The sequence below is a fragment of the Tetrahymena thermophila genome (assembly GCF_000189635.1).
Source record: "Tetrahymena thermophila SB210 genomic scaffold scf_8254564, whole genome shotgun sequence".
In the NCBI taxonomy this organism is placed as follows: domain Eukaryota; phylum Ciliophora; class Oligohymenophorea; order Hymenostomatida; family Tetrahymenidae; genus Tetrahymena; species Tetrahymena thermophila.
Genome location: NW_002476335.1, coordinates 19,360 through 39,154, shown reverse-complemented (window position 1 = coordinate 39,154; position 19,795 = coordinate 19,360). Strand labels below are relative to the sequence as shown.

The following is a 19,795-nucleotide window of genomic DNA, read 5'->3' as shown; positions in this document are numbered from 1 at the left end:
TACTCCAAATATATAAAAATTGCTTTAATTCAATTAATCATGGATACAAACAACTAGGAGAAAAAAAAAATTGAAATAGATGATATATAAATAGGAGAACTGATTGGTATATTTTTTAAATTGAAACTTAACCAAATTTATTTTGTGCTAAACTAAGCTTCTACTCACGGAGAAGGTACCAAAATTTATAGAGCATACTACAATCAAAAAGAATATGCTCTAAAAGTAACTTATATTGCTTCTATCATTTTTGTTATTATTTCATTGAAACTAATTAGTCACAAATTTTATTATCCATTAGGCAGTGCTTAGAGATTCTATAGAAACTCATCTAGAGTTAGAGCATCTTATGAATGAAAGAAATGCTCTTAGAGAGTTATCTCATCCAGGAATAAATAAAATGTATTCATCCAAAAAACAAACAAATGTAAATTTATTTATATATTTAACTAGGATTGACACTATAAAAGATGACCAATACCTCTATTTTTTGTTGGAAATAGTATATGGCATACCTTTACACAAATTACTTTAAATGCATAATAAATTAGATAAAGGGTTTGTTTAGTTAATTGCAGTTTAGGTAATTTTTAAAAAATTTTATGACCATTTATCAATCTAAATTATATATATATTTTTTAGATTATCAAAATAATAGAATATATGCATTCTTAGGGTTATATATACAGAGACTTAAAAGCTTCTAACATTATTGTTGATCAATATGGAAAAGTTACTTTGATTGATCTTGGATATACTAAAAAAATTGAAAATGAACTGTATTTTAATTATTTAACTCTTTAATTTGACATAAGATAATTTGTAATGTATTAGAACCAATTCTTTTTGTGGCACTATTCATATGATTGCTCCAGAGTTATATAACGAAAGCTTAGAGGAATAGGGATACTCTTATGAGGTGGATGTTTATTCAATAGGAATATTGATATTTGAGTTGACAACAGGGTATAATTTAAACAATTGTAAGAATAATAATTATGTTTATTTTAAAAAATGTAAATAAGATCTGCACCGTTTGGTTATGATGAATAAAATTGCAAACAAAAGACATTAGCAGGAATTAACCAAGAAATTCTTAATAAAATAAAAGATGAAAAAAATCTAATAGATTTAATTACAATTTTATTGGAAGTAATTTAAAATTAAAGTTATTCAAGAAATTAAAATATTTTTTTAATTTTAAACATTAAAGAAAGATCCTAAAAAACGTCCTAAAATTAATAACATATTAAGTCATCCTTATTTTTAGAATGTAGATTTAAAAAGTGTTGATCAAATAGTTAATGGTAAAAACGAATAAATTCCTTAATAAGAGTTAAATAAATTTCACATTTTTGAATACCAAGAAGACATAAATGACTTTGGATTGTAAAAAGCCAGAGAATTAACCTAAGAAGAAAAAGAAGCTAATCAAAAATTGAATGATATTTTCTCAAATTTTTGAAGCAAAAATAAAAATCCTATTATATTTATTTCATTTGAAACTTCTAAATTAATATTTTTAAATGAAGCTTAAAAAATTTAATCAGAGTTATAAAATAAAATTTAATAGAAAAAATTGAAGAAAATATGTAAAAAATCTTAAATAATTAGTTTATTTTATTTAAATATTCTTTTATACGCGATTTGAAGTCAAACAAATATTTTATCTTGTATTTCAGCTGAATTAAAATTGCAAATTCCATTTATTATTTCATCTAAAAATCTTCTTTAGTCTTTTTGAAAAATAAATCTCTTCTTTTTTAAATAAAATGATGTGGTTTAAGAAAAATTTTAGGATTAAATATAAAATTAATACAGATATTTTTTAAATAAATATTTAAATACTATAAATTTGAGTAATAATTTATATTTATATCAGTTATCTAATGTAGATTAAGTAGTTATGTTGCTCTGTTCTTCCATCTCTCTTTATTTCTTTGATTTTCTGCTCCTTTTGGTGTTTTTAATTCCAATCTCAATAGCAAATTTAGAAGGGTCACTATCACTCAGTTCAATTTTATTAAAACTGAGTCTATTAATTTCAGATTCTTTCACTTTTCTCTCATAAAGAAGATCTATTACTTAATCAACGGCTTCTTCATAAGTCAATGAAATCTTACCTCTAGATTTGTCAAAAGCTCCAAATCCGAGGAAAGTGATAAAACCATCCCAGTTTTCTCTAAGTGTGTAAATGAGTCTATTACAAAGAATATCTTCATAGATATCAAAACTAGCAAAGAAATACTTATACTTATCGGCATCCTTACTAATAGGAGTGAATTAAGTTAGCTTTACTTCACAATCAATATCTAATTCATATAGATTAGATTCTTTATTCAAAAGCATGTTATTTTATAAGAAAAACTCTTAAAAAGTACCAGGAAACTCTAAAATATCTTCACCTTCCCATATCAATTTTTCGATTATAATATTCTTTCTGATTTTTGAAAAAATTTTTATAATTTTATCAGTGTTATCAGTGAGTTTAACATCGTTAATTGTAAGAGGGAATCCTTGAACGAAATCGTGATAGAGATTAATAGCTATTTTAGCAGAGCTTTTCTTTAAATTTTTAGCTGTTGTATTCATTCCTTTATAAACGTAATGAGTCGAGTTTTAGTCACAGTAAAGATCTAATTCGATTTTTCCGAATTTACTTTACAGATACTCATCAGAAATTACTTTGTTATTATGAATCAAAACACCAAGATTATCTATGTAGTACTCATAACCATCTTTATCATGATAGGGATATATTTTTTAAGGTTTTTCAATCAGCTAATATTTAGTATAATTGATTTTATTATTTTTTTTAATCATTTTTATTAAATTTAGTGATTGTTTATTATTTTATTTGTTTATTTCATATTTTATATTTAATTTTCATGGAGCATTTCAAACAATAATATAATATACTTTTTTAAATAAAAGTGACTATCATCTCTTAAAAATTAAAAAATATATAATTATTTTAGAGTTTTTTATTGTGTCTAAGTATAATTAATATCTAGAAACAATAGATAGTTTGTAGCAACTACCAAATAGAGCATTTTTAAATATTTAAAAATTCTAGAAATTTAATAAATAAATAACAATAATTTTCCATTTCTAACAAATAAGCTTGAATTTAAATAAAAAATAAATAATTTATCAAAACTAACAAATATTAAAAATTTTCAATAATATATAATATAAATGTTCTATTCTTAAAGATCTTTATTAACGCTATTGTAATGGTTTTCATAAAAAATAAATTTTGATTTTATAAGAAAAATTACTTTAATAATTAAGATTTATCAAAAGGGATTATAGTGTATAGTTATATTTTTTATTGGATAAATATTAAATAATCTTTGAGAATATTTAATTTTATTTTTTTAAAAACAAAAATTAGATAAATGAAATATAGTGTCTATCTAATAATCGAAAATAATATTAAAAATTTAATATTTTCATAGTTTTAATTACACTTTTTATAATTAAAAAAATCAATAAATATCTCATTTTCTAATAAAAGTAAATATTAATTTTTAAAAAAATATTATTGATAATTCCATTTAATTTAAATGTTAGTTTGAATTAATAATTCAAATATTTAGCTTTAATTATTTAAAATTTTTAAATGTTTAATGATAGCTTTAAATAAAAATATTAATTAATTGTTTAAAAGAATAAATAAAGATTTTTCTAAAATAGAAAAATTAAAATGAAAAAAGTGTCTAATTATCAAAAATTAAATTAAAAAAATATTTATAATTATCATAAATCTAATCACATATATCTTAAAAATAAATAAAAAAGATCAATTTTTAAAAACTAGTTTTCTAAAAGAATTTTGTTTTAATTAACTGTTTATTGTTTAAAAAATAAATGCAGATACTTACTCATATCTCAGTTACTTAAGTTTATTGAATTAGCAAGCAATTTTACAAGTTTGGTGAATATTTATTAAAAAATTGTAAGAACGCAAATTAATTTTGTAAAATTGTAAATAAAATAAATAATTAGAATGAATTATATTGCTGTATTAATAAAAAAAATAAATTAAAAAAATTTGAATATTTATTATAGAATTTATTCAATGTTTCTAAACAAAAAATAATAAAATATCTAATTTTTATTAAAAAATTTATTAATTATTAAATAATAGCATTCTAAATATTTCAATATAATTAGTGGTGTCTTTTGTCCTATTTATAATTTTTTAAAATAAATGGTGATACTCACTGATATCTCAAATACTTAAGTTTAATAGATAATAAGTCATTTTTATAGGTTTGATGAATAAACTAAAATATAAATGGCTTAAAAGAAGAATTTGATATTTGCCACAATTGAAAATTTACTTTAAAATATTTTAATTATTTTTTAAATATTTTTAGATGTATAATTACTTATTTAATTTTTTGTTTTAGTTAAGAAATAGCTGGTTAAATTCGTTTTTAACATATTGGTAAAAACTTACAAGTAATTAAATGAAAATTAATATTTAATTGTATTTCAAAAATAATAATTTGGATTTTAACTATAACTTAGAATAAGTAATATCAGGCAAGAATAATATATATATATAATTGAAATGTCTTTTGGAACTCCAAAAGTTTTAAACCCATATAAATATTAAAGCAGTTCCATTAAATAAAGGGAATAACAGCCATAATTAATTAATGAGGTTAGCAATAGTAGTTCTGGTAATAATTTAACTGAGATTACACAAGTGCTAGAGGATAATTATAAGTCTTTCATAAAAGTGATGTATGAAGTATATAAATATGAAAAAGATCCCGAAATTAAGAATTAAAAGTTTCAATTAATCAAAAAAATATCATCTTCAGCAGATAATGATAATGCTATTGATTTAAACAAAGATTATTTTAAGGATTTTGAAGAGTAATAAAATTTTTTACCATTTTATTTTTAGTAGAAATTTAATTAATAAGAATATTATCATTAAAATAGAGAAATAATTGCTTTCATACTTATAGCATCATTCGATGAAATCCACACATTCTTCATGAGATTCTATGGCATTTTTGATGAAGATTAAAATTTTAAATTAGAAAAGCCAGAAATAGAGAAAATTTTAAAGTAATAAAATTATTATACGAATTATAATTTTTTGAATAAAAATCAAAAACAAATAGTTATATGGCATTAGAGGAACAAATGGGTAAAGAAAAAGTTGAATATTTAATTGAATAGTTATTGGAGGGGAGCAACAATGGAACTAATACCTTATCTTTGAAAATATTACAAAAACAATAAGCTAATTAACTTTCTTAAGATCTTAAAGATGAATTTTTTAAGCTGTATGTTAGTAAGGGTTCAAAAAAGTTAGAAAATAAATCTCTTGATATGAAGGTGAATTGATTGGCTTTTTAGCAAGTATTTTAATTGTAAAAAAACTATAAAATAGAAATTTTTTGGAGTGTTGCTAGGATTTTTCTTTTAGTATACTAGAAAGAGAATTTAAAATAGAATCTTCTACTGGGATGTATGAAATAATTTTAGTGATTGAATTGAGAGTAAATTTTTATTCTTGAATTATAAAATATAGGAAATAAGAGGTATTGATAATATCAAAGGATTAAAAACACAGATTACTGGAATGATGACTCTTTCTTATGCACTAAAAAGAGTTACAGGGTTAGATTATATGAATAAATTAGACAGAAATTCAAAATAAGTATCTTATAGACATATGGAGTAAACACTATAAACTTATAAAAATGCAAATCGTGATATTTAACTTGAAACCATCTCAAGAGTGCTTTCAGATATCGAGAAATTTATGAAAGTTGATATGCAGACAAAAATAGAATTTAGAAAAGTAAAGATGTATAAGCTTGTTGATTTTGTTAGTATGAGAATAGCCTTCCACAAATGTTGTCAGAATATTGTAATAGATGCATAAAATGAAAACAAAAGTCCAGATACGTTTAATTTTAAAGAAGTAAATTAAAAATAAAATATTTATTAAACTAATTCATATATTTATTCAAAGGAAATCATATTATGGAATAGTTGCAATTCAAAGTATATACTTAAGTAAAACAAAATAGAAAGGAGTTCGCTCAAATTTTTCGAATAAAATTAGAAATAAAATGAATTAGATTTAGATTATGAATTTGTCGTTGAAGAATTTCTAAAATCTAAATTTTAAAACTTAGACAAAAGAGTAGTTTACTTATTTATTCATTATTTTAAAATCTTCTGATAACTTATATTATTTAGAGTAGGTAAAACATTACCAAAAATATAGGATCTTAAAATAACCTTTAGCAGTATTAAATTCCTACTTAAATCTTTGAAGAGTTGATGTATGAAGCTTAATATAAAATCAAATTCTACATCATGAAAATTGTATGAAAATTTCATTTTAAAAAATATTTTTCATCTAAAATAAATATCTGTTAACCTCATTTATCAAAATAGTTTTCTGGATTTGGTTTTAAAATATCTGATCAAATTAAATCAGACTTTTTAAATTCAAGAGGTGCTATTAAATGGTCTTTGCAAGATAGTAGTTAGCAAATCTTAACTTTTAAGCAAAGTAGCAATTATAAAGGATCTAAATTTCAATAATAAGCTCTACAAAAAAAAAGTAATGAGTAGTAGAATGTTGAAGAAGAGGAGGAAGAGCATGACAGTCAGGATGATGTATAAAACAGTAAAGAGCTATAAACATCCAAATTTAGATAGTAAGACAGATAAAGTAGTATTAAAATGCAGTAAATGGGTAATTTTCTTCAGTCAGGTATTTATCAATATATTTTTTAATTTGAGATTTTGAGATTAAACTAAGCAATTTTTTTTCAAATTTTAATAGATAGAAAAAGTATGTAGAATATTTAGTTCTAAAATAATTAGAATAGAGGAGGAGATATTTTAAATGCTTGCTTTATGATGGAAGTAAAAACAAGAATTAAAATTAATTATTTTTTTTGGAAAATATTTTTTTGTTTATTTTTACAGGGGTTGCTCGAAAAAGTGTAATACATGAAAAAAGATGAAATAAAAAAGCTTAAGAAGTAAGGCATTCAGAGTAAGATAAACATGAGTGATGAATAAGATTAGCTTTAAAATTAAGATTATAAAAGTTCTATTAATGTTCCTTCATCTTCTTATATTTAATAATAAGGTTTATCTAGTGGCTCTATATTACCAAAATCTAGTATTAAAAATAGAGGTTCTTAGTAGTCAATTGTTTCAAAGCTTGGTGGGAATACGTATCATAGGCAGTCTGAAGCTCCAGCTATATTGGACGATTTAAGGAGAATATAACCTGATGACTATTAAGATGATATTTTAGATTCTATTTCATTATCTCATCACGATTAAGAAAATAAATAAGAATTAATGAATAATAGTGTAATAGCTCTGATGATGATGAATAATTAAAAATATTAAAGAAGAACTGAATACCAAAATCGCTTTCCTATAGAATCAAATGGTTCTTAAGATTAAATCTTGGATGAAATGGATGATTTTTAAATAAAGAGAGCAAGTAGTTTTAAGAGATCGTTTTAATCATAAAATAGATATGGATATGACTAAAAATAAAATTTATAAACAGATTTTTCTCAACCTAAAATAAACAAAGATGTATTTGTAGAAGTAAGAAGATAGTAGGCAATAGATAGACTTTCATATTATCAGCAATTATAAAAATTATAAATAGAAAATAATCAATAGGAAATTCCAATAAATTAAAAAGAAAAAAACTCCTCAGCAACAGATCGTACTTGCTCAAATTGCAGTATTTTCTGATATCGAATGATTGGCTAAAATAAATATTTTAATACTTTTGAGTTATTTTTGTTGAGTCTAAAAACTATTTTTTTGAATTAACAAACTAAGAAATTTAAAATATTAATTAAATCATATTGAATCTTTTTTTATCTTATTATTTTGAAAAAGATTTAGTTTTTATTTAATAAAACATTTAGTTTTAATATTTTATTTTTATGTATATTTTTTCCATATTTTATGATAGCTATAATTGCAAATTAAAGATTGATTTTAAATATTTTTAGTAAACTTAAATTCAAATAATTTATTTTATTAGCTTGCCTTTAAAATTAATTTTTCTTTTTTTGTAAAATAGAAAGAAGATATTGATTGATTGATTCTTTTAAGATTTATTTTGTTTGTTTTTTTAAAAAAAAAATTGAAAATAGAATATTCTATTTTAAATATTTTTATTAAAATGAACAAACGCCATGCTTCCTAGAAATTATTTTTTATTAAGTTAACGCTTGCAAATAATTTTATTTTGTGTTGGACCCAATTAAAAAGCTTTTTAAATATTTTTATTTTCATCATACTGACAATTAATTGATAAAATTAAATGACATTTTTTTCTTCTTAAAATTTAAGTTGTACACTATAAAAATATGTAATTCAACAGCATAACACTTATTAAATGCTATGAATCGATATCAATATACAATACTTTTTACTTTATCTATTTTAAGAAGCTATTTACAGAGCCAAAAAGATAAGAAATGTCCAATTCCAACACTTAATCCAATAATAAATGGGTTAAAAAACCATAATTTCATATAGTTTAAAAATGTTGGTCTTATTTGCTAAATTTCAGAATTGTTGTCTTATCTCAATGACTTCATTTCAGTAAAAGATTCAGATTCCTATCTCATAGTTTATGCTTAAATTTTATTATAATGTAAAGTTAAATATTATTTTTCTGTATAAGTAAAGATATATTAAATTTTCTTTAAAAAATTAATATATTTATTGAAATAATTAAAGAAATTGAATTTAATATGAGTTGAATAAGTATGAATATGAGTTATTGAGTAATTAATAGAGCAAATGATAAAATAAATATATAAAATTTATATGAAAGAAAAGATGTTTACAAAAATAAAATATATTTATTTATTTATAAAGAGTTAAGGTAAATAATATATGATTTGTTTATTTATTATAAAATTAAAAAAATTTCTTATTTATAAAATAAAGATTAATTATTAATTTTTTATTTATTTAATTCAAAAATTCTTATTTATTTTTAAATAACTTCATTTCAATATTTAAATTTTGCAAACCTTTTAATCATCTTTCTATGAGGTTTTTTGTATAATTTATCCAGATACCCCCACATCACAAGTTTCTTCAAATCTTATATAAAATCATTTCTTTTTTAGTAGATCTTCTGGAACTTTTCCCACTGTAGATCTAAATTTTCTTAGCATATGAAGTTTTTTATCATTTATACTTTATGAGTTTCCTGGTTAGGAGGAAGGATTATTTTATTGCTTTGGTGTTTAATTTTTAGATAGCAAGCTGACATTAATTTAGGCATTTATAGAGGAATTAATGGTATTTTATTCTTTTTATGCATTTTTAGTTGTCTAGGCTGAGTATTTATTGTTTAATTGTTAAGGTTAGTTCATAAAAATATTAGTTTGGTTTTATGAAGATTTTGTAGATTAGCTACCTTTAAATAGGTTTATATAGTTATCTTAAAGGAAATTTGTTGGATTACTACTATTTCTGCTTGATTTTGAAGCTCCTTATGCATCTTCATTCAAGAGAGGATTGTTATTAAATTAGATTGCATGTTAATTCACTTAAATGTCTAAATTTTTCTTATTCTTTCTTTAGCCTGATTAATTTGAGCTGTTTGAGCGCTAAACATTTTCTTTAGAGTTAAGTCTCTTTCCATTGTTGTTATTGCTGTTTGTATTATTATTACTTTAAGTAAGTTGATTGATGAGTTGCTACTGTAAGAGATGAGAAGAAATATTTTAGCTGAATTAAACTTATTAATTATCTTACTAGAATTGGTTGCTCTAAGGAGATACTACTGAGTTTGTTTAGATTTACATAGATTATCCCCTATTGTGAGAAGGCTTTATTATGTTGTTTATATCGAATATCTCATTTAAGATATGATCTTATATGTAGTTATTTTTCATGGACTTTTATATTTACTTTTCATTAATTTAGCTAGTATTCTAAGGTTTTTAATTATTTGAAGCTTAATTCATTAAAGAGCTATTGTTAATAGTTGAAGATGTAGTAGCAGCAGTTGATGGATGATTACTGCTGTTTTTTGTGTGTTTAGCTGTCTTACTCACACTATTATTTCGAGTTGTTTTAGGAGCACTAGCGTTTGAAGATGAAGGTTTTCTTTTCACCTCAAATGTTTAACTTAACTATTGTATCTGCTATCTCGCCGAGGATTAATTAGTGGTTGAATTTACGGTTGCTGAATTTTTAGCACTTTATGGATAATTCATTTAATCAAGCAATACATTTACATTGTTGATAAAATGGCTGCTATTTTACAAACTCTTAATATTATTTAAAGAATTATCAATAGTTCTGTATTTTCTTTCTGCTGATAATGGCTTAGACAATATCTTTTTCAATTATTTCTATTAGCTATTTTATTAATGTTACTAAGTTTATAATTAATTCTACTGTGTTTACTAATCTAATATCATATTATTTGGCAATCTATTAAAATCTATTTTAATTTGGTTAGAATTGCTAGGAGTGTGATAGTTATTTTAGTTTAAATATGAAAAATCTAGCTATTGTTGTTAATTAAATTATTAATTATGTTGTTAAAGAAAGTTATTTTAATTTGCTTGCAGTGATTAATGAGAAAGTGATAAAGAATTTTCTTAAGCAAGAGAAAGCACTCTCTTTTTCTTTTTTTAACCAGAGCTTGATAAAGAGCCAGGTTGGTTGTTTTAAATCTAAGTAGCATTGCTAGAATTAAATAATAAGATGTTTGTATTGTTAAAAGCTTATTGATATTGTTTCTAGTTGTTTATTTAATTCTAAGTTGCTTGGGAATTAGGATTACCATTACTTTGACTTCTTTGTTTCTACTCTTAAGATTACTATCTTTTTTCATTAGTTTGATTGCGCTGTATAATCAATTATTAGTATTGCTGATAATACTTATCTTGGAGTTTTCTTTCTTGAGATTTTCTTATTTAATCATATTTTGAGTCGCCTAATCCTCCAGAGGATAAATTATTTTTTTACTATTATTGCTAATTAAAGGAAGAAGAGTTTGTATTGATTTAATTATATTGCTTATTATTTTGTAAAAATATTTAAGGATTTTAATTAATTATTTAAAATTCCTCAAAATTAAAATCATCTTGCTAAAATTATTGATTTTCTTGTTCATCATTGTTTACTTGTTTTATAAACTAAGGCTAGAAATCTGTTGTTTTAGATAACCTCTACAAATTTTAAACAATCTGAGCTGATTGTTCTAATTGTTGATGCTATTGTATTTTATGGTTTAATATCTATTATTAGTTTTAAAGCTGTACTTATTGAGAGTTAGATATTTGAGCTGGAGTTGTGCTTGAAAGTTGCTACAATATTTATTGTTATTTGTTTTATATAGAAGGGTTACTTTTTTTAATAGCAATATTACTTTGTTAAATATCATTTTAAATATCTTGAGGCCTCTTAATTTGCTGAGTTGCGAGATTTTGTGATTAGATTTTGCTTGAATTTTAATTTTATTCTTTTTACATTAACTTTTAATCTTCTTATTTCTTTAATTATTAGTTTGGTTTGAATCCTACTTAAATTTCTTCTACAGTTTACTTTTTATTAGCTTAATTTGCAATATTGTGCATATTTTAGAATTATTTTTCTTTCAATGCTTTTTGGTTTACAATTTACTATTCGAAAACCTATTGCAAGGAGTAATTTTATGATTGTGATACTTACTCAGAGGATTACTTTTATTTTTTTAAATTAGTTCTTTCTGATTAAGGTGCACTTATGCAAATTTAAGCAGATGTGCTATCACTGATTGGTTCAGGAGCTTGAGGCTAGACATTAATTTAGTATATACTATAAAGTTTAGAAATTTCTTCTTCTATTTCGTCTTTAGGATTGGGCTGCTTTGTGATTTTTGGCTTGATTTTTCTCACAAGAGGAATGAAAAAATTAGATTTAGATCCACCCGGAAGAGTTACAAGAGGTGAGGTATATTCGGAGTGATAGTAAGTATGATTTTTAACTTATGAGTTTGTTTTTTTTGATGTAGGATTAGAATAATCTTCTTCATAACTTTACTCTTACTAGAAATCTTCCTCTTGATCGTCTTCTTCATCATCGTGCTCATTCTCATCTTCTTTAATAACAATTTTATTCACATTATGAAACTTATTATGGACACTCACAATTTACCCAACAAGGGGCATATCATGAGGTAGAAATACGTAAGCTATTTCTAGACTTCTCGAGAGCCAATTTTCACTTTCAGATACTTCATAATTCAGATTCTGAAGGAATTTGGCATACTTCTACTGATTTTAAGCAGACTAATTATTTCCACTTTGCAGCTAAAGCTGAGAAATTTCCTTTTATTTATTCTTTTTCTAATCGTTGATAAATCTTGTTTCAGTAGAAATGCAATAGAAAGACACACATAGATGGGAGAGTTTGCTTAAAATAGCATCGATTGAGATTTCATGGTCTATAGAAGTTTTACAAATTTAGGTTTCTTCGAGAGCAACTGCTTTAAGCTGCAAAAGACTTAATATATTTGTTTTTAGAATCCAGTGTTAACTGCTTGTAATTGTCTTAAAGAGAAATTCCAAATCAGGTCTTTCGTATAAACTTACTTCTAATATTTAATTAACATCAATTTAATTATTATCCTCTTTTTCGAGGTGATGATTTATTTGGGCAGAAGCAGTAGGAGATTGAATCTAAGAGCTATTCTTAGATTGGTGGTTTCCATTTCTAATAACATTATTATTCATTAGATTAGAACTGTTTATTATTTTATTCATAACATCTAATATTTTCAGTTTGGATGGGTTAACATTTTAAAAGTGAAGATCTTAAGTTCTTTTCATCACCTCCTTTAAAATAGGCACAAGTTTTTCTTAGTATGATATCCTTTCTTTAAGATTAGCATTCTTAAAAAATCCTTGAGATTATGATTGCATCGGTGATTAAAGTTCCTAAACAAAATCACCATCAAAAATATTGTAATTCATATTGGTTCCACTACTTTTGCTATCTTTATGCTATTAATTAAAGTAGTGAGTGTGATGAGATGAAGATTGATGAGCAGAATTACCCCTTCTATTTACTTAAGCTTTAGAAATACCACTGCCATCATTAGAAGATATGTTTTAATCTCTTTCTTTAATTAGTTGCAAGATAATGTGATAGCAAGCAGCCAATGTGTCAATGACATAATTTAACTAAAGCTTAGCTCCTTTATTAGCAATTACAAGGGCTTCATCGTGCTTTCCTTACTCGGACAATACAATACATGTCTATAAGAGAAGATCTCCTTTGAGTTTCTTCTTTTTTAATTTTTAAGCCAAAACTTAAAGGTATTCTGCCTAATCAATACTAGGTAGATTACTATATGACCTTTTTTTATACTAATTTGAGATAATATTTTAATTACTATTAGATTTTTGAGATACACCATTTTATTTGTCGTTATTTGTGTTAGCGATGCTTGGATGCTAGCTTTAAGTATTTGTTTAGAAAACTTTTCCACTCTATTTTTTTAAATGAGCCAAACATATACAAAAATTATTAAATGCTTCTTATAAAAGTCCGATTCTGTAAAAGCAAATTCCTAAATTTGCCTTAATGAAAAGTAGAATTTCGCTCTCAATTTTGCCTTCAGCTTTATTTACAAAAGTGTTCATAAGTATTTCACTTTTTTTGAGACAAATCAAGGCCTGTTTATAGTCTTGCATTAACAATGCTTTGTATCCTTCAGAAGAAAACTTCTTAATTAGATTTGGGACATCCTATTCAAACACATTCCACTCAGCACCACTTGAGCTAATTCCAGAGCTAATGTGACTGCTGCTATTTTTTTTCTTTCCAGATACTATTTAAGCAGGTTTTAGCTCAGCCAAGCATTCAATTAATTCAGTAACATCAAAGTTAGGAGTCTTGGTTTGAAACTCAGAAGGAATATGAGGCATTATAGGAGTGTTAAACATTTATCCATATATTTTTGAGAAATCTAACGGATTATTAACTAAATTTGTATTTTAGCTGCCATTTGAGCTATTAACATTAGTTGCCTAACTATTCGCTGTTTATACTAAATTTGTATTAACTAAATGACTGGAAGTAGAAATCCCATTATTTTATTTACTAGTCTATGACTACTTTTATGAAGCCTATTTACCTTATTGGACTGATTATTCACTATTTGTAATTATTACTTTATTGCAACTATTTTAATTATTTTCTTCCTCTATTTATCGCTTTTATTACTCAACTAAGCTGCTCATTTTTTCCTAATTTAAAACACAATCTTTGAAAAAGTATTTCAGAAACTTGGGACTCTCTGCATTCCAATTCTTTTTGCTTTGGTTGAGCATTTCCTATTTATTTTTATTTTGTTTATATTTTCAATAAATGTTAGAGTTAATTTTTTGCTGGTGTTTCTGTTAATGCCAATCAAATCAAAAATATACAAATTTCTTTCTTTTCAATTAATCTAAATTGAATTGCTATTAACCAAGAGGAACTAAATCCTTTTTTTTGTTTTTTTTTTTATTATCTTATATTTTAATTAACATGATTTGAGTAAAAGGTATATCAACTTTCTAAACCACGATTACTTTTTGTTATAAATAATTAAATCATTTTTACTTCAAATATTCATACAACGATCCCTTCTTAATTAGACTAATTTATTAATTAAGTATCATATTTCAAACGATCATATCATATTTTTTAGTATTTATTATAAAATTTCCTATCTGATTATCAATAATTTAAGAAACTCAATTTCAAATAACATTATTTGAAAATAAATATCAAATTAATAAAGAAGTTAGGATATTTTTTGTAGCAATGAGTTCATTTAATTATAAAAGTAGCAAAGCCTAAAATGATAAAGTAGCTCTCCTTGAGTAAAAGGTCTAAATGCTCACCTAATAATTAGAAGAGTAACAACATATAAATGAAAATTATGAAATTTATAAAGAACAGCTCTATTCCTAAATGGAAAAATATGTTGAAATCATAGATTATACAATGAAGCTTTTGTATAAATTCAATGAGGTATTATAATTTATCAAAATAAAATTTTAAATGCCAAAGTATAAATTTTATCTTCTAAGTTTATAAAAAGCAAAAGTGATGAAGCAGTGACTTATTCTGATTCTTAAATAAAAAAAGTATCTGAAGAAGAATAACAATTTATTTAAAGTAAAAATTTATTTTTAATAGTAGGACTTTGGTAAATGTTTCTAATATCAATAATATTTATAAATAGAACTTCACGGATTGTATTCGTTAAGTGAACCTAGTTTAGAAAACTTAAAAGGTGTAGAGGAATATTAGATTGTGGGAGAAGATACTTAAGTAACTATCATATCAAAAATATAAGGAGTTGCAAAAATTGTAGTAGATAACATTAAAATTCTAGGATAAAATTGTCTCTAGCATGAAAAGTATTTATTTCATATATTTAATATGTTTTTTAAATTTAAAATATCTAACAAATAATAAAATAGATTGAAATTTTACACAGCTGAGAAAATTGTTTCGTTGAACAAATAATAGGAAAAAATTGAATAAGAACATAAATACATCACTTTGTAAATATAAAAGGAAATTTAGTAAAACACAGCAAGTTAGATAAAGGATCAAAGTATGTTAGCTCATTCTATCCCTAATATTTAGCAATAGTAGCATGTGTCTCAAAGTGATGGAACTAAGAATAATGATATGTGGGTAGAGATAGTTTCTAAGTTAGTGGAATATTGCACAACACTCTAAATAAGTAAAATTATTAATTTAATTAAATTTGAATTAATTTAAGAAGTTAAGATGTAACTGAATAATAAATATCAAATTAAATTATTAGATTAAATGTAAATCCAGAATCAACTGAATTAAGCTGTTTAAAAGTTATTTGATTAAGATTATAAAAATAGCAATACTAAAGTTAAAAGATAAGAAAATTCAAAAGAATAAGACTCTTTATAAGAAGAATTAATTAATAATTTAAACAAAGATGATGTATAGAATCTTTAATAAGAAGCTATTAATAGATCCTCAAGAAGTGGAAGCAGAGAATTAAACATTTATCATGATCAAATCGAGAATCTTTAATAACTTTAAACAATTATTGAGTCAGTTTAAAAAAAAGAAACTTAAAATGTGTCTCCAAATCAAAAATTACAAATTTAAAAGCAAATGGAAAAAATAAAACTTGAAACTTCAAACCACTTTTTAAAATAAACTTCTGATTCACTAAACAGTAATTTTATTTTTGTATCATTTTTTTTTTAACATTAAATATTTTTAAGTAGATAACATCATGTAAAACTAATCTAATAGCTTTATTTAGAACATTCCCTATTAAAGTAATGGATAGTAATTAGAAAAAAGTATTGAAAAAAAACAATTCGAAGACAATTTCTCTTTACTTTAACAATCAAGAACTAAATAAAAAGAACCTTTTTTATCTTCAAATGGAAAGTAAAAAAATAATATTGACTTGTAAAGATCTCAAGAAAGAATTCCAGCAGGGAGAGGATCTAGGAGTCCATACTTACAATAAAATACAAATTAATCTTAACTAGAAGTGAAAGTTGAGAATTTTATGTAAGATTAGTGTCAAAATTACAAATCTGTAACATAGTCTTCCTATAAAAAATGTATTAATTCATAGCCTTCTACTTGTTAATAAGCAAACGATTTCCAAAATTCCTCTAAACAAGCAGACATAAAAACCTCTTAAGATTCAGAAAGTCAAAAATAATAATTATATGAATAGGTAGAATAAGAAGATAAGAGAGTTTAAATAAACCAATTTGAGTGTGATGAATAAATTAAAACAGAAGAAAGAGTTCCTGCAGGAAGAAGTCTAGCAAGCTCGAAAATCAAATGCAGCTTTGAATAAAATAGAATAATAGATGATAATAATAATTTTTAAATGAGTTCCAAAGATGAAAAATAAATAAAATCATATTAAAGTAATTGTTCAGAAACTAACTTTTCTAATAAAAATTTGAAAGTTTAATCTTTGAAATAATAATAAATGGAATAGAATTATGAAAGTTAGCATTAATAAGAGAGCCACTCAAATTTATAAAATTAATAAATATAAATTAAAATAACCCCTCCTACCATCAATTCAGAGGTATAGAATAATTAAAAGCATTCTTCCTTTTAGTCTTAAGATCCATCTGATAAAATTTAAATAGAAGAATACCAGTATAAATACTAAACTAATAAAAGTAATGGTACAGAGTAAAATTCTGTTTAGTTAAGTAAGAGATCTCTAGAATTTCCTTAGGCCATCAACAAGATATCGATTAGTGATTAAATTTTATTAGATGTAGAAAATTAGTCTCATATGAAATAGCTAAATACTTCATACAAATCTCCAAATTTCTGTATGAATGATAAATCTAAATTTTAGTCAACAGCTTCAGAAAAGCCAGCATTGGGTTTCTAATCTATATCTTAATTCAACAGATTTTCATCATTAAATAATAACAGTAATGCACAAATAGCACAATAAGAAGACAACAGCAATAACAGTCAAGTTAATAATAATAAATTAAAGACTATTGATTCTTCTAGACACTAATTATAAATTTCTGAATTTAGCAAAAATGAAAAAGAAGAATAAATCCTCAACTTTTTTCAAGGAAAGTTTAACTTGGAAGATGAAACAAGCATCAATCCTCCTCATCTATCAAGTCTACATAATAAGTTAGAGCGTATTACTCATCAAATATTCCCTCAAAGAAACTCAAGCTCAAGTAATTCTCAACAAGATTTATAAAGCATTTATAGCTCTGAATAATAAGATTATCCTTAACAAATGAGATAATCTAAATCGAGAGAAAGAATATTTAGTTACAATAATTCTCACACATCGAGCAGATAATTACCATATAACAATAACAACCAGTCTAATGCTAGAGAATTTGCTAATAACAGAAACCATTCTACATCTAATATGAGCTATATAGATAAAAATAAATTAAATAATAATTCAAACCTTTGTGTTAATAGCTCATAGGAATGGTAATTTAGTGTGCAATAGCAGTAAAATACTTAATAAACTAATCTGTAAAATTCAATAAGCCGCATTTCTAAGACTGAAATGAGTTGGAATTCTTTTGAAAATATTCAAATTCCGCTTCGTCAATCACTTTAATAACCTTAATAATAACAGCTTTCGCTAAGAAGCTTAATGAATGTAGTTAATTAACAAAGAATTAATTCAAATAGAAGTGTGTCTAACACTAATAGAAGAAGTAATAATGACCTATCTTAGAATTAAAATGATTCTAATCTATAGCAATAAGCAATCAACATGTCGTCAAATTTATCAATAAACCCACTTGATTAGAGTTAATTGAATAGATCAAGATTATCTTAAGGAAGAAGAAAAATTTTTGAAACATATGAATCACACAGATCTTAAGATGAAGTAAGATAACAACAACTTAGCCATGATAGCTCAAGAAGATAAGTTAGCTAATATGAAACTGCTAATTTAGGAGTAAATAATAATGAAAAAACATTCTATTCAACAAACAATCACCTTGACTCTTCAAGAATATCTGCTAATTAGTAATATCAGTCAAATAACACAAATTACAGAAAACCACCATAATACCAATAAAGTAGCAGAAACGATGGATCTTTATCTGGAGGTGTGAGCTAAAGGACTGACAGAAATCCTTACAGCTACATATTAAATGAATAAAATTTAAGGGAAACATTCAAAGTATAAATAGACAATAATTATAATTCTAATCAAAATAAAGAAAACAATATTTAAGTTATGCAAAAAAGTAGTCAAAGATATCTATCTTAAGGCGTTTAAAATAATAGAAGTACCCATAATTTATCATAAGAAAGAATGAGTTAATAATCATAAAGATCAAAGGAGCCACTTTCAGAATAGTCACAAAATGTATCAATAATGAGTAATAAATCTCAAAAACAATTTTATTCGATATCAGAAATATCTAAAATGAATTAATAATAAACGAAAGAAAAAAAACCATTTAGCAAAAATTATTTATGAAAATAAAATTCAAATATTTATTAAAAACAAAATTTAAAAATGAAATAATATCTGACTGATTGAAAATTTAGTTAAAATGCATTTATTCTTCTTAAATAAACTATATTAAATTATTTGTTGTTAATTAAAAATTTTAAGATCATCACTTCATTCGTGTTGTTTCATTTAAATTATATTTAAAATGTAAAGATATTTTATAATTTTACTTTCTATTATTAGGAAATAGTTTTAATCAAAATTTAATAATAAGTCATTTTTAAAGAAATCCATCATTAAAGATAGATTCAGTTTTTATTTGAAAACTAAAAAATAATACTAAGTATAATCCTTGATAATCAAATAATACTTATTTATTTTCAAATCAAAATCAGACTATAAATTTAAACAATAAAAGTAGTTATTATGATTTTTTAGATAAAAATAAATATTTCATTTAAAATATTAGAATCATTTATATTAAATAATTAAAATAAATATTTTATTTTTTACATATTTAAACCCAATTTATTTGAAATTTAAAATAAAATGTTTGAAAAAGGATAAAAAATTAAAGAATACTATTATATTTCATATTAAAATAAAAATATCTCAAAAAAAGCAGAAAAATTTTCTATCTATTCTTAATAATTTTTTTTGTTCTATCTAAATTTAATTTAAGATAAATTTTTATTTTATGAAATTATTTTTAAACACACAAATATTTAGTATTACCAATTAGCTAGCTTTAGG

At 23.4% G+C, this 19,795-nt stretch overlaps 5 protein-coding genes across 5 annotated transcripts; 3 read left to right on the top strand and 2 right to left on the bottom strand. All coding sequences in view use genetic code 6, as the record gives it.

Annotated features, from left to right (window-relative positions):
- Window positions 1-39: 39 nt before the first annotated feature.
- Window positions 40-1,465, top strand: TTHERM_00215950 (Serine/Threonine kinase domain protein; the record flags this gene model as incomplete). Its single annotated transcript, XM_001020465.3, has 8 exons — window positions 40-106; window positions 158-225; window positions 302-402; window positions 454-583; window positions 643-779; window positions 835-966; window positions 1,026-1,152; window positions 1,214-1,465. The coding sequence occupies 8 exons, from the start codon at window positions 40-42 to the stop codon at window positions 1,463-1,465; spliced, it is 1,014 nt and encodes a 337-aa protein (XP_001020465.2).
- Window positions 1,466-1,878: 413 nt separating this feature from the next.
- Window positions 1,879-2,823, bottom strand: TTHERM_00215940 (hypothetical protein; the record flags this gene model as incomplete). The annotated part of the gene is made up of 1 exon (XM_001020464.3): window positions 1,879-2,823. One exon carries the CDS (start codon window positions 2,821-2,823, stop codon window positions 1,879-1,881), a length of 945 nt encoding a protein of 314 aa, XP_001020464.1.
- A 1,660-nt stretch (window positions 2,824-4,483) lies between these two features.
- TTHERM_00215930 (hypothetical protein) lies at window positions 4,484-7,773 on the top strand (the record flags this gene model as incomplete). Its single annotated transcript, XM_001020463.2, has 10 exons — window positions 4,484-4,893; window positions 4,963-5,091; window positions 5,148-5,364; window positions 5,420-5,497; window positions 5,561-5,956; window positions 6,008-6,181; window positions 6,238-6,366; window positions 6,439-6,760; window positions 6,833-6,915; window positions 6,979-7,773. The coding sequence occupies exons 1-10, from the start codon at window positions 4,583-4,585 to the stop codon at window positions 7,771-7,773; spliced, it is 2,634 nt and encodes an 877-aa protein (XP_001020463.2). The 5' UTR covers window positions 4,484-4,582.
- Window positions 7,774-9,158: 1,385 nt separating this feature from the next.
- TTHERM_00215920 (hypothetical protein) lies at window positions 9,159-14,381 on the bottom strand (the record flags this gene model as incomplete). The annotated part of the gene is made up of 1 exon (XM_001020462.1): window positions 9,159-14,381. One exon carries the CDS (start codon window positions 14,379-14,381, stop codon window positions 9,159-9,161), a length of 5,223 nt encoding a protein of 1,740 aa, XP_001020462.1.
- A 421-nt stretch (window positions 14,382-14,802) lies between these two features.
- On the top strand, window positions 14,803-19,066 carry TTHERM_00215910 (hypothetical protein; the record flags this gene model as incomplete). The annotated part of the gene is made up of 6 exons (XM_001020461.2): window positions 14,803-15,069; window positions 15,129-15,216; window positions 15,284-15,461; window positions 15,525-15,793; window positions 15,878-16,273; window positions 16,326-19,066. The coding sequence occupies exons 1-6, from the start codon at window positions 14,860-14,862 to the stop codon at window positions 19,064-19,066; spliced, it is 3,882 nt and encodes a 1,293-aa protein (XP_001020461.1). The 5' UTR covers window positions 14,803-14,859.
- Between the last annotated feature and the right edge of the window lie 729 nt (window positions 19,067-19,795).